The sequence below is a fragment of the Anguilla rostrata genome, chromosome 9, assembly GCF_018555375.3.
Source record: "Anguilla rostrata isolate EN2019 chromosome 9, ASM1855537v3, whole genome shotgun sequence".
Classification (NCBI taxonomy): Eukaryota; Metazoa; Chordata; class Actinopteri; order Anguilliformes; family Anguillidae; genus Anguilla; species Anguilla rostrata.
Genome location: NC_057941.1, coordinates 51,195,219 through 51,208,015, shown reverse-complemented (window position 1 = coordinate 51,208,015; position 12,797 = coordinate 51,195,219). Strand labels below are relative to the sequence as shown.

Genomic DNA, 12,797 nt, shown 5'->3' with positions numbered 1-12,797 from the left:
TTATTCTTTTTTTATTTTAATAAAATGTTTGTCAATAATACTCAATCAAATACTAGAAAAGAAATTATTCAAATATTTATTCGAGTTTAAAGTGCGAAACCATGACCCAAACTAATTTTTATGATAGCAAATTATGATAGCCGTGCTTGTATTTCAGACAGTGTGAAAGTACAAACGCAAAATAAATATTCTGTTCTCCGGTGAAATATGAATTCCATCACTTAATTTTTTTTTTTTTTTGACAAAATGTAAGAATACAATTTCAAAGGCGCCCCCGCCATGCCTCCTCCTCCTACAAGTCATCACAGTAAAAAAATAAAATAAAATAAGTTTGCACCAACAAAAAAATAATAAATATTATCCCTCGGTGTTAACCCCAAAACATGACAGGTTATCTAAAAAAACGAAATAGAATATGTAAAAAGTACAACTATTATTAGAGACTACAACGAATTTAATTTCCTTAAACAAATGTTTAAGTGTTTATCAGAAAATAACACTTCGGTTTAATATTCCCAATAGAGTTTTTGAAACATATGGTGCTCTAATGTTTTAATTAGAATGTGATTTTAGCTGCACAAAGCTTCCCATAAAGCTTGTAAACTTCCACAAGCTCTTGATTCTTGGAAGATTGCCTTCAAGCATACATTCTCTCCCCCCCACAAATACACTGTTTGGAACGACCTGCACGTGTTGCATAAAAATAGGGCCGTGTTAATTTAAAAAAAAAATGTATGGACAAAGACATTATTTTTATTTTTATATTCATTATATTTTTTCCAAACAGCATTTTCAAATTCACCTCTGCGGCAATGCCTACAGTAACAACTCTCATTCTCATTTATAAAATAATGGACACAAGCAGGACCTCAGCCAAATCTGGGCCCTGCTAATATAGGATGTCAACAAGGGCTGGGATGATATTTATGGTTAATTAACAAAAATTACAACCTGACTAATTAACCGCATTTACCGATGGGATTATGCCTTAACTACTTCACGGAAGTGCAGTTTTCATATTTTAATGACGTCCCCGAAGAGTTCCTCGATATACATACGTCCATACATTGGTGGAGTTAAATGTTTCAAGAGATGGCCTCAACAGCCAGCTGTGCGGCTAGTCCCATTCAAGGGCTGGGTAAATTCTTATCCGAGAATTCATCGGGTGCGTTAAAGGAAACGGCCGAGTGTGAATTGCGGAGGAAATTCTAAAATTGTCCGATCGCGACAGTTAACGGAAGACAAGGGTGTTTATTATTTTGTGCAGTTGCTAATACGCAACTGAGCACACTGCACACAGAGCTCTGCTGTACCAGCCATTTTTTTCTTTTTTTCCCATACAGCAAAGTCGTGATTGTTTTCGTCCCGTGCAGGCGCAGCCAATGGTGCGCTCACGGTTATAAATTTCGAAGCACAGTACAAACTTGGAGGATCACGAGCCTCAGGTTGGTATATCGGTCGGAAGTGTTTCTTTTGGATTATTCTTTCAGTGATGTTGAAATGCGGTGTGAAGTTGCGTACGAAAGACAGTTTATTAAACGTTTGTGGTATATCCTGCTCAACGACCCCTTTACGCTGTCTGAAGGGAGTAGGTCATTATATTACACAAAGGATGTATACAAAGTGTAGGCTAATTTAATATACCTGAATAGATAGAACATAGTATCATTTTCTTCCCCTCCCAGGAACTATTGTTGCACCAGCTTCAGAAAGAAAACATGCAATACAAACAGGGAAACAGGCCAACGGCAGTTCATTGCACTGACAAATTCCATTCAGTTCAATTCTACTTCATTTTTATGGCGCTTTTTGCAGAGAACTATCACAAATACGCTTTACGGAGCAGCAAGGCAAGAAACAGCAAAAAGAGTTTCGCACGACACAGCTGATAAAAACGGAAAGCAATCCCGCGTCGCCATTACTGCGAAGTTAATGGCAACTTTACTTTTCTGGGAAGTCGGTTCCCAAACACTTGGGTCGGGACTCTAGGTTGAGTCGTGGGAGGTGGTTGCGGTGGGCCGTTCGATGCACATAAGTAAACAACCAACTCTGAACAATGCATTTTCCACCTACAGCCAAATTGCACCACACATCCATTCCGTTAGTAAAACAAAATCTATTGATATTGATAAATTGGAATTATGGGAGGGAAATGTTTAGGAAAGATTGAACACTGCGCTCGAAGGCTGACTCTCCATTATCCTGCAGTAAAGTCCATATAGTTCCGAGTTTGTTTTAGTTTTTCGTTGATTATTCGATGGTATAATACACGTATGTCACAAAATAAACCTCACACCATTTTGGCTACCTTGATATATGTACAGCATCTCTTCATTTTCTAAATTAATGTTTCATATCGTAGGCAAATTACAGAAGTAGCCTTTTTTTTTTATTTTTTTTTTTTTTTTAATCACAGCTTTCCATTATAGTAGCCAGTTGATTCCTTTGGTGGTTATCATGTAACTTTATGAACTTCATATATGAACTTTGTTTGTTTTCTGAAGTGGCATACTGGGAGGTTCTGATGTCCCGCATGTGCTGTGTCTTTCAGAAATACACCATTTTCTGTCTCAGACCCTCTGCGGCAGGCACGCGCCGATGATTCTAAACAGCGGACGGCCGAGATGGGAGTTTCTGGAACTTACAACTTTAACGACTCCATCGTTTTGCCGAAAGGATTTTACATCGTCGGATTTACGTCTTTACCGTTTTCTCATTTATATTTAATTTTCTTAACCGTCGTTTATGTTGTAACGATTTTGTCCAACTCGTTTATCCTCTCCATTATATGGACAGACCTCCGCCTACACACTCCTAAGTACATTGCGGTTGCTAATTTAGGGGTTGTTGACACGGTGATAAGTACAGCCATTATTCCTAATATGATCAAGATGTTTCTCGCAAAAGATAATTTTATTTCCTACAATGCATGTTTGACACAGATGTACTTTTATTACTGTTTTGTATCGCTAGAGTCATTTTCCCTCAGTGTACTGGCTTATGACAGGTTAATTACGATATGTTTCCCACTGAGGCACAGTACCATCAACACGCCCACGAGCATGATCATTATTTTAGCGATTGTTTGGTCGTTTTGTATAAGCATCAATGTGTTCACGACCGTAATCATGACAAAACTGTCTTTTTGTGATTCCGTCGAAGTGTACAGCTATTTCTGTGACTACGCGCCAGTGTTCAGATTGTCCTGCAATGACAACAGATTGCAGTGGGCCGCCGCTTCTTATTTGAGTTTAATTATTGTGTTTGGACCCCTTAGTTTCATCGTGTTATCATACGTGTGCATTTTGACAGTCGTGTTTAGAATGAAACATGTGCGGAGCCGGTACAAAGCACTTGCAACGTGCACAGAGCATCTCGTTCTAGTGGCGATTTTCTACGTGCCGATCTTGACGGTGTTCATTATTGGACTGTTCTTATTTCGCATCGATCCGGATGTCAGAATGGTGAACTTGTCGTTAGCCTCGTGCATCCCGCCCTGTCTGAACCCCATTGTGTATTCCCTGTCAACCAAAGAAATCAAGAACAGAATACTGGCTATGCTCCAGAAAGCCAAAATAGCAGCGTGGACAGGGCAGGTGTAGGCTGAAAGGATGTAGAAAATTTTACATTATGAAATGAATAGCATCAGTTTCTTTGGAGACCTTGGTGCTTGGCTTCAACTGCGCATTTCTCTGCGGAATTATAAAGCTGTATTTTACTGTAAAGTACAGTTCAGCTCACTAAGTTCACATAGACATGCGCAGTTGAGGCCAAACGTCAAGGTCCAAAATCTCTGTCCGGAAGTCTATAGTAGACTACAAGGAGTCGATTTATGTTATACCGTATTTGACCGCGGTTTTAATCTCTCAAGACTTAATTTGTTTTGTCATTATGACTGTCTGTGTGTATGTCAGGTCCCCCTTGAAAAGAGCTCTTAATCTAAATGGGGTTTCCTGGTAAAAATTAAGGATAAATAAAAACAAAAGACCGAAATATAGAATGCAAAGTAATGCATAGAAAATGTGTCATCCTTATGTTGATTAAACACTCGGTGTGATGCAACAGGTCTAAAGGGGCATGTCAAACCAATCAGTCCCCTGACAAGTTAAAATTTAATAAAGAAATTCAACGGGATTATTATAGGCTTGGCCAGTGCTAGGCCAAATGTTGGGTCACATCATCTTACCATTTTATCCCGGTGTATTTGCAGGACTAGCCACTGGGCAGTCTCTACAGTTTTTGCACCTTATCAAAAATCTGCCGACGCCTTTGAGTTTCTAATGAGACATTCAATACATTTGTACAACCCCATTTGAATAAAATGTGTGAAATAACTGTGGTTGTCGACGTGTTGTGCGTTCAGAGATGACCTCCTACACACCACTGTTGTAAACCGCTGTCATTTGGGGCATTTGCGATCTTTCTGGTGGCTTGAACGAGTCTGCCCATTTTCCTCAGACCTCTGTAATTAACAAGGTGTATTCGGCCACTGAATTGCCGCATGCTGGAAGCATTTTGTTTATAGCACCATTCTCTGAAAACTCCAGAGACTCCAGTGCGTGAAAATCCCAGGAGGGCAACTGGTGCTGAGATGCTGGAACCATGCATGTCTGGCACCAACAATCACCACCACTGTCAAAGTCACAAAGTCACTTAGAGCAATGGTCTCAAACTCAGTGCCATGGAGGGCTGTGTGTATGCTGGTTTTTATTCCAGCCTCAGATCTTGATTATATAATTAGTTCAATTATTTGCTGAATTCGGGATGCAGGTTTGCACATAATGGTGACCCGGCGTCTATGGTGACCCATGTTGTCTAAATAAAAACTTGCTTATATTCTGTGCTTCAATGCAGTTAAATGCATATGGCTGAATGAGTAATTGGACTCAATTAAGGCAGCATTAATTGGCTGGAATGAAAACCTGCATACACACGGCCCTCCATGGCAACGAGTTTGAGACCACTGACTTAGATCACGCATTTTGCCCTTTCTGAAGTTTGGTAGAATAAAAAAAACGAAACCTCAGCACCATGCCTGCCTGCTTTATAAACTGAATTGCAGCCAAATGATTCGCTGTTTGAAAGAGAAGGCTATTGGCCTAAACAAGTGGGTGTACTTATTAACCTGGCCGATGAATCTACATAAGTCAAATTAACACAGAACATTACAGTGTGCAATAATTCTTATTTCAAATTATTTTGCCTACATGTTGCCAGTTACCACATCCTTTTAAACGCTCAGCAGCTCCTCCATAAAAAAATAAATACATCCTGTTATCACAAAAAAAATGTTTTTGTGAATGCCAAACTTCTACATTACTACAAAATAGGCCTACAAGTTTTTCAGCAGGCCTTGGTTGCCATTATAGGTGATAATGAGTATTCTAACCTCACTGATTTAGCCTACTTCTTATTCGCCACAGGAATTACACCATTAGTCAGCTCCTTAAGGGGAGCAGTTTTCAAATTATAACTGTGTCCCCAAAGGGTTGCCAAGTAACATAATATCATACACAACAAACAGTGAAATTCTGCCGTGATCTACCTGTGGAGAAGGTAAGCCTACCTGTGAGGTGGCTAACAAGCGAGTAGAATCTTCCCGCTGAGCTTAATTAGCCGTTTCAGACAAACAATTAGAATGGTTTTTTTTGTATTTGACGTGCTGCATTTACATTTACTACGACATCGAGGCGCTTGACAGACCTTCATATCTAGAGCGACATAAGACGGCTAACATTCTATATACATTCTATAAGGGGGGAAAACCGCCTTGGTCAGCCTCTTAGAACGTGATTCAGCATCTTGACCACTGAATAGGCAACAAACGAACGAGGAAGCGAGATTTCAAACATGGCTAGCACAACTGGTCACGTTAAATGTGCTGTGTCAGGGCATTTTTAATCTTTCCAGCAGCAAGTGTTTTCAGCTAAAATGGTAAGGGCTTGGACGTAAGCCGTCAATGCTCTTTGCCCTTTAGCTAAATTGGCCTAGCCAGGTCAGCGAGAGGTTGGTACAGTCAGTAGCCTAACACGTAGTTCGCGATTAGATATAAAAAGCTTACCTTTCGTAAAGTTCCAGCAGGGCCCTTCATTCTTGAACGAAATCCTGGCGTTCTTCCAAGTGGCTTCAATTTACAGATCTCGTGACAGGAGACGACGCTGAAGTTGCCTCCCGCTTCGCAGCTTCCGATTCGACATTTCCGGTCCTGTTTAAATTGGTTGCGTTATACGATTGGTTGGTTTCACGGTCTTCCTTATTTACGTGTAAGCTACGGCCTCAAGAGTGAAATTGAACAATGGTGGTAATGCGAATTTTTTAATTATTTAGGTTACGTTCACTTCACATGTCCTTTCAAGGCTGTAATATGGAAATGTCAGATATCCAAGTGTCACAGGATTTTCTGTGAAATTAAAAAGATGAACTGGCAAATTTTGAGTCTGTTTTGTTTTCCTGTTCTTTTCAGTTACCAGCGAGATGGCCGTGGTGTTCCGTTACAGGTACATGTGAACGCAGTACGACCAAACGAACTCCCATGGCTAAAACATGTACAGCATCCCCTGACAGAGATGGAATGTATACTGAAAATATACAGAAATTAATTATGTTATCAAGATATTGGAACACTTCATATTATATGGACAAATTACAGCCACTTCCAGTTGTTCAGTTGTAATATACACTGTTGTGAAATATATTGAATAATATTTTCAAAATGTCTTCATTTTTACAATATATGATTTTTTTCCCCAACAATATATAACACTATATGGGGCAAATAAAGTTGTGAAAATGGTTAATCCTGTAGTGGGCAAGGGGTCAATGTCTATTTATGAATTCCATACTAACTTTTGCTCTTAATTATTTGATTAGCCAAATTACGCGATCTGAAAAATAACCTGCCCTCCAGAAACTGACCGCCTACATAAACCTCACCATCCACAATTGGATCGCCTCGTTCAACTACAGTTCAGCCTTTGTTCCACTAGATGGTGCTACCTCTCCTTGCATCAATGTACCTGTCTGTTAATGTGTGCATGTTCATCCTTGACGTGGCGCTTTTCTAAAACGTTGTTTAAAAACGTATCTGCTAATATCATGGACTGTAAGGACAGAAGTAGTAAGAGGTTTGAAATACATTGTGTTTGCCTATATTGTGACTTTTTTTCAAGTATCTGTGGGTATGGCTACATGTTCCATTGAATATAATATATAGGCTATAGCTTATTAGCTGTGTGTGTGTGCGCGCATGTACATGTGTGCATGTGTATGTGTGTGTGTGTTTAATATACAGATACTGTGTGTGTGCGCGCGCGTGTGCATGTGTGTGTGTGTGCGTGTGCATGTGTGTGTTTGTGTGTGTGTGTGTGCATGTGTATGTGGTTGTTTGTGTGTGTGTGTGTGTGTGTGTGCGTGTGCATGTGTGTGTGTGTGTGTGTGCATGTGCATGTGGTTGTGTGTGTGTGTGTGTGTGTGTGTGTTGGTCTGCAGGACAGAAGTGCACTGACCTTCATGTTCAGTGAGATCCTAATTAAGCTGTACAGGTGAAAATAACCTATAGCATATTCACTGAGAATATATTATTATGAGAGAAACAGTACCTCAAGCCATATTAACTAATGTCTGGCTTTATGCCATAAAGCATTATAGGGGCCTGAACATCGCTAGTCATGTCTTTTTGTTCATGTGACCCTAAAGACACAAGAGAGCATAATACTGTATATGGGGGATTTCTGACCGTAAAATAAAAAGAAAAAAAACTGTGTCAGATTTCTAAAATTTTATGACATTACATTGCATTGCCCTGAGGCACAACAATGTGGGTTCACTAACTGTCAGTATAAAATTAAAGATCAATTTACTCAAGTAAAGTAGATAGGAATGAGGGCTGTTGTGGCTTTTTAAAATGACACACAGCCGTTTAGTGAATCTAAAATACTCAAATTTGATGAGTAGACATCTCTGACACACACAAAATAAAAAACGTCAGGCAGGCACACTGTCAAAATTATACACTTGCTTATGATGACGACAGAAATAACATGATACTGCAGACTAAACAAGCAATACGAAAATTTCCAGCGATGTTTGGGTAAGTGTGGACACACTACCCTCATGTGTTTGTAAAATATATCGCAGGCACTCATATTCACTGACACGGTTTCCTGTGAGAACAGGATCTCGTAGCACCACCTCTTTTTAACAGAACAGGAAAGACGCGTTTTCATGTAGCGCACTTCCTTGTCCTTTCAGTAAATCGGTCCCCGTGATGGAGGACATTCACTGTGCAACGAAACGAATTAAATAAATTGGTCTACTTTAATGTAGCCTGCGAAAAACAATAAAACACTGACAGTTGAATGTCGTACTTTTAGCTGCAACTGTAAAATGAGTGTTTTAAGTGTGCTAGTGGGCTAAATTTGAATGTACAAGAGCAGGGACTCCAACGTGATCTGAACTATGTAAGTAGCAGTCAAGCTAACATATCAATTGACGTGTTTGACAGCCGGGAAGGCTTGCAATATTGTGATTTTATAAATCAACCTTAACGTCCCGTCCTTCAGTATACTTCAGCTAGGTGAAAAGTATACTGAGGTTATACATTTAATGCCTACAATAGAATACAGTTCACAATAACATGCGCACATCAAAGAGTGTGTGCGTGTGCAGTGTGTGTATGGGCCACATATTGTGGGAAAATAGGTAAGCTTTCAGGGGGTATGTCAGTGGATAGGACCCAAGAGAAGGAGGTCACCTATATGAAGTATTTTGTTTACAAATTAAATGTAATTGCACTTTATATTTGAAACACTCTCAAATATGTTTTGAACACACATTTGAATTTAGTGTTGCAGGCCTAGAAATATATGACATTTCATTCATTCCCTTGATGCTTTCTGTGACATTTTGACCGAGCCGACAAGGTTTTTTTGTTGGTGTTTTTTTTGTGCCAGCTTCAAAGCAAATAGAGCCATAATGGCGTCCTCTCCCGCGCCGCACAATCGCACCAGGAGCGAGGATGAGGACGACCCGGTCGACCAGATGATCTCCAGGACGGGGTGCGCCGAGCTGCACTACGCCGTGCAGGAGTGCATGGCGGAACACCAGGATTGGCGGAAGTGCCAGCCGCAGGTCCGGGACTTCAAGGAGTGCATGCTGACGTTCCAGAACGCCAGGAGGGAGCAGCTGGCCAAGCAGAGAGCGACGCAGGACAATTAGTAGACCCCCACCCCCACCCCCAACAAATATGGGGTCTACAGCTCAGCTCTGGAATAAATAAATTAAAAAAGATAATAATAAAAAAACAAGAAAATAGTCAAAACGTTTGGGTTTTGCCAGTGAGAGCTTTTGTTCTCTTCACTGTCTATGGAATCACATTTTGAAGACTTTTTTTTTTGCCCCATTACATTACATCACAGGCATTTAGCCACCTGTTAAGGCCTTGAGAGCGAGGTGTGTGGATTCATTAGCCAATCTATGACTTAAATGAGCCGCTGGTACAGGGAACAAACAAACAAAACAAAAAAAACCAGCTGAAACTGGCCCTTCAGGATTGAAGTTTGGCTCCTGTGCCATAGATTGCATCATTTTGGGCTGTTGATAAAGTGCTACTCAAACCAAATTTTAGTTCAGGAGTTGAAGTCTGGCATTTGTTGGCATCTTTTCATTTTAGTGGCCCTGCTCATTGATATGAATTCCTTTTGCTGGTACAGAGGAAATGGGACACTAGTTTTTTTGTATGGCCTTTCCTTCAGTGTGGTTCATAAGTGCTCCTCTCCTCTTTCCAACCAGTCTTTATTTGACATGAATTTGAGAAGTCACAAATTTTTCATTTTCTTTTAAATGATTCTCAAGTTAAGTAATCTCCTGTCCTTTTAATTTCTGTCTCCTGGAACAACTACTGCAGCTTTGAGAAATGTAATTTATTGTGTGGCTTTTGAATAAGCTGTAAGGAACTGTGATTTGTGTACTTACAAGAGCTCAGGAATTTCCAAAAATACAATAAATGATCCATCTGTTTGTTAGGGAAGTTCATTCATATTAGCAATACAATATTAATAATTCTTGTGAAGAATCCTAGGAGCTCAACGGGAATGCAAAATATTATCTATTGATAATTTATTTATTTTAAAAAAAGCAATCTTTACAGGGAACAAAGCATAACAATTTATCACAGTGCTTCCAAATGCATACACATCAACACTTTATTGAATGTTTTCAGCCAAATGAATAACTGGAAAAGTGTATCGAGTAAAACAGCAGTTTAAGGGTGCGGCTTTAAAGCAATAATGCAGGCAGCAGGCAAAAAAAAATTGTCACATTGAGTCCTTCATTTGTGATTAAAATATCTATCCACCCATCCATTATCTAACCCTAGATAGATTTTCCCACCATGCATTGGGCAAGAGGCAGGAATACACCCTGGACCGGTTGCCAATCCATTGCAGAGCTGATTATAATACAGATTCATTTTTTCCTAACAGTGATGTGGATCTTGTTTCTTCTGTAGAACTTTTTAATGGATTCCGTGAATTCTTCCGTCTTCAGTGAGTAAATCATTGGATTCAGCATCGGTGGCAAGACCATCGCCAGAGAAGTATTAATAATCCTGGCGTTCTGGTGAATGAGGGATCCCAGTGCAAAGGTGACACATATTGGAAGATAGAACACACCCACTAATATCAAATGAGAGGTGCAGGTTTGCATGGCTTTGAGGCGATCTGAGGCTGCAGCAATTTTAAATAACGCTCTGGCTATGCAAATGTAGGTGCCTGTGATAAAAAGTACTGGACACCAGAGAATCACAACAGGATGTGTCCAACTCATCAGATAACTTGGTGTGTTGTCATTGCACGCCAACCTGAAAATGGGTCCGTGATCACAGAAATAGCTGTTTATCACAACGGATTTGCAGAAGGACAGTCTGGTGATGAAACCAATGGCGATGAGTACACTTAGAGCAGCAAAACCCCATGCTGTGGTTGTGATAATCAACATCGACTTGTTAGTCACAATTTCATTGTATCTCAGTGGAAAACATATAGCGACACATCTGTCATAGGACATAACAGTGAGAGTGAAAGATTGCATGGTGGAAAACCAAAAAACAAAAAAAAGGTTAGTCAAGCAGGCCTCGTAGGAGATTAACTGTGATTTAAACAGGAAGGTGTCAATCAATGGAGGAACGAGGGCTGTGCTTACACATAAGTCAGTCACAGCCAAATTAAACACTGCAATGTATTTTGGACTGTGAAGACAGTGGTCAGTGTAAATCACAAACATGACAAAAGTGTTTCCCACTAGAGACAGAGCATAAACAAAGCACAAGAACACATAGTAGTATTTTGTGTGGGGAATACCGGAAAAACCACTTATGAAAAAAAACTCAGGACGCACAATAGTGGCGTTAATAAAGAAGGTTGAATTCAGGGGGCTCATCACAGGTTTGTTTCCTCCTCACTGTTTCTCAACCTGTGAAAAACCAGTCTTCAGGACCTGGAAAATAAACAATACGTTAGCCTACGCTAATGAATTCCCCACACACTACAATGTCAGCAGTGTGTGGTTTATCAAATACTCACAAATAGAATCCACAGAAGCTCAGATGCAGTAGAAACTTTTCATTACTGAATATGTGGATCTCATGTGTCTCCAATATTGCCCTTTGATTTGCTAAAAAATTATACATTAATATAAATTTATATTTCTATTCTCAGTATTTATACATTTTTCTCAGAAATCTTTAAAGGGAAAGGTTAGAAAGATATGTCAGTTTTGATGATATTAATCTTTTAAAAACTTTTTTAGAAGTAAGAAATAAATTTAGATTCATCTTCAGTTAGAATAATACCTATGCACTTCAATGCAGCTATGCAGAAAAAGGTCTTGAGTTGGAGATAATACTTACAAATAAGCTTAGGCAAACTGCAGAAACCAAAAATGTCAATGTATCTATTTCATATAGAAGAACTATTTTTCTTTTGTTGGGAAACCAATGTCTTCAAATATTTTTCCAGGAACTTGATGATAGATCAGTTAAAAAAGATTGTGGTGAGTCAAAGCGTGGACAGTGATTCTTATATCCTCTAGTGTTGACGCAGAGCAATACACCAAGGGAACAGAACACAAGAGAAATGCGAATGTGAAATTAATGCAACATGACGCAATGATAGTCATTGATTTGTTTTTAGTTTTTTCTTGTTTAATTAATTAATTAATTTGTTTGTTTATTGTATTTGTTTGGAGCCTCATTCTCAGGTCCAGGGCTGTGGCGTGACTGTTTCTATTTCAGTTTTTTGTTTGTGAGTGTAAGTTTGAAACATTGTGCAGACACAATGCGATAAGATTGAACGTTCATTGCTGGGAGACCCATCCAGCATTCAGATGGTGAAGTACTGAAAAAACTTTTTTGAAAAAAAAGAAAAAGAAAAGAAAAAGAACCATTACCATAGATTAACTGGGCTTTTATGATAAAGAAACAGTAATACAAATAATGATAATATTAAAAATAATAATAATAAAAATTGTTATTCCTTGCAATTATACGACTGTGAGGGCTGTGGGCGACAGCTCCGCAGGGTGAGGTATTATTGTCTGTAGTGTTGCACAGGGAGGGAGGGATTTGTGGCCAGGATGACCATGTCTCAGTGCTCACCAGTGACCCCTGCTGGTCATTCATGTGCTCACACTCTGCTTTATTTTTTCTTCATAGTGATGAGGGGGAAACTTGCCTCAAGGCCACCACGAATGTGTTTCAGCCGCCTGGGTGATGCACCTCAGCCAGAACACTCCCAACACAT

General features: G+C 39.5%; 3 protein-coding genes and 1 long non-coding RNA gene across 11 annotated transcripts in view; 2 read left to right on the top strand and 2 right to left on the bottom strand.

Annotated features, from left to right (window-relative positions):
• Positions 1-6,214, bottom strand: part of LOC135264112 (uncharacterized) — a 247,325-nt gene extending 241,111 nt beyond the window's left edge. For all 7 annotated transcript variants that reach the window (XR_010332603.1, XR_010332605.1, XR_010332602.1 and 4 more), the window contains exon 1: positions 6,062-6,214. This is a non-coding gene — a long non-coding RNA (uncharacterized LOC135264112). The remainder of the gene's footprint in view (positions 1-6,061) is intronic.
• On the top strand, positions 2,555-5,151 carry LOC135264104 (olfactory receptor 1D2-like). The gene has a single exon (XM_064352764.1). The coding sequence runs from the start codon at positions 2,625-2,627 to the stop codon at positions 3,600-3,602; it is 978 nt and encodes a 325-aa protein (XP_064208834.1). The 5' UTR covers positions 2,555-2,624; the 3' UTR covers positions 3,603-5,151.
• Positions 6,215-8,227: 2,013 nt separating the features above from the next.
• LOC135264111 (cytochrome c oxidase assembly factor 4 homolog, mitochondrial) lies at positions 8,228-10,022 on the top strand. Of its 2 annotated transcripts, none has more exons than XM_064352772.1 (2): positions 8,228-8,459; positions 8,960-10,022. In XM_064352772.1, exon 2 carries the CDS (start codon positions 8,974-8,976, stop codon positions 9,214-9,216), a length of 243 nt encoding a protein of 80 aa, XP_064208842.1. In that variant the 5' UTR covers positions 8,228-8,459; positions 8,960-8,973; the 3' UTR covers positions 9,217-10,022. The 2 variants fall into 2 exon arrangements, with proteins under 2 accessions (XP_064208842.1, XP_064208841.1); XM_064352771.1 differs by having other exon boundaries at positions 8,232-8,459; positions 8,952-10,022.
• A 442-nt stretch (positions 10,023-10,464) lies between these two features.
• Positions 10,465-11,544, bottom strand: LOC135264108 (olfactory receptor 52E4-like). Its single transcript, XM_064352767.1, has one exon. The coding sequence runs from the start codon at positions 11,434-11,436 to the stop codon at positions 10,465-10,467; it is 972 nt and encodes a 323-aa protein (XP_064208837.1). The 5' UTR covers positions 11,437-11,544.
• Between the last annotated feature and the right edge of the window lie 1,253 nt (positions 11,545-12,797).

Bases quoted from the DNA above. Each gene is read 5' to 3' on its own strand.
- LOC135264108 (XM_064352767.1), bottom strand. From the start codon at position 11,436: ATGAGCCCCCTGAATTCAACCTTCTTTATTAACGCCACTATTGTGCGT.
- LOC135264111 (XM_064352772.1), top strand. From the start codon at position 8,974: ATGGCGTCCTCTCCCGCGCCGCACAATCGCACCAGGAGCGAGGATGAG.
- LOC135264104 (XM_064352764.1), top strand. From the start codon at position 2,625: ATGGGAGTTTCTGGAACTTACAACTTTAACGACTCCATCGTTTTGCCG.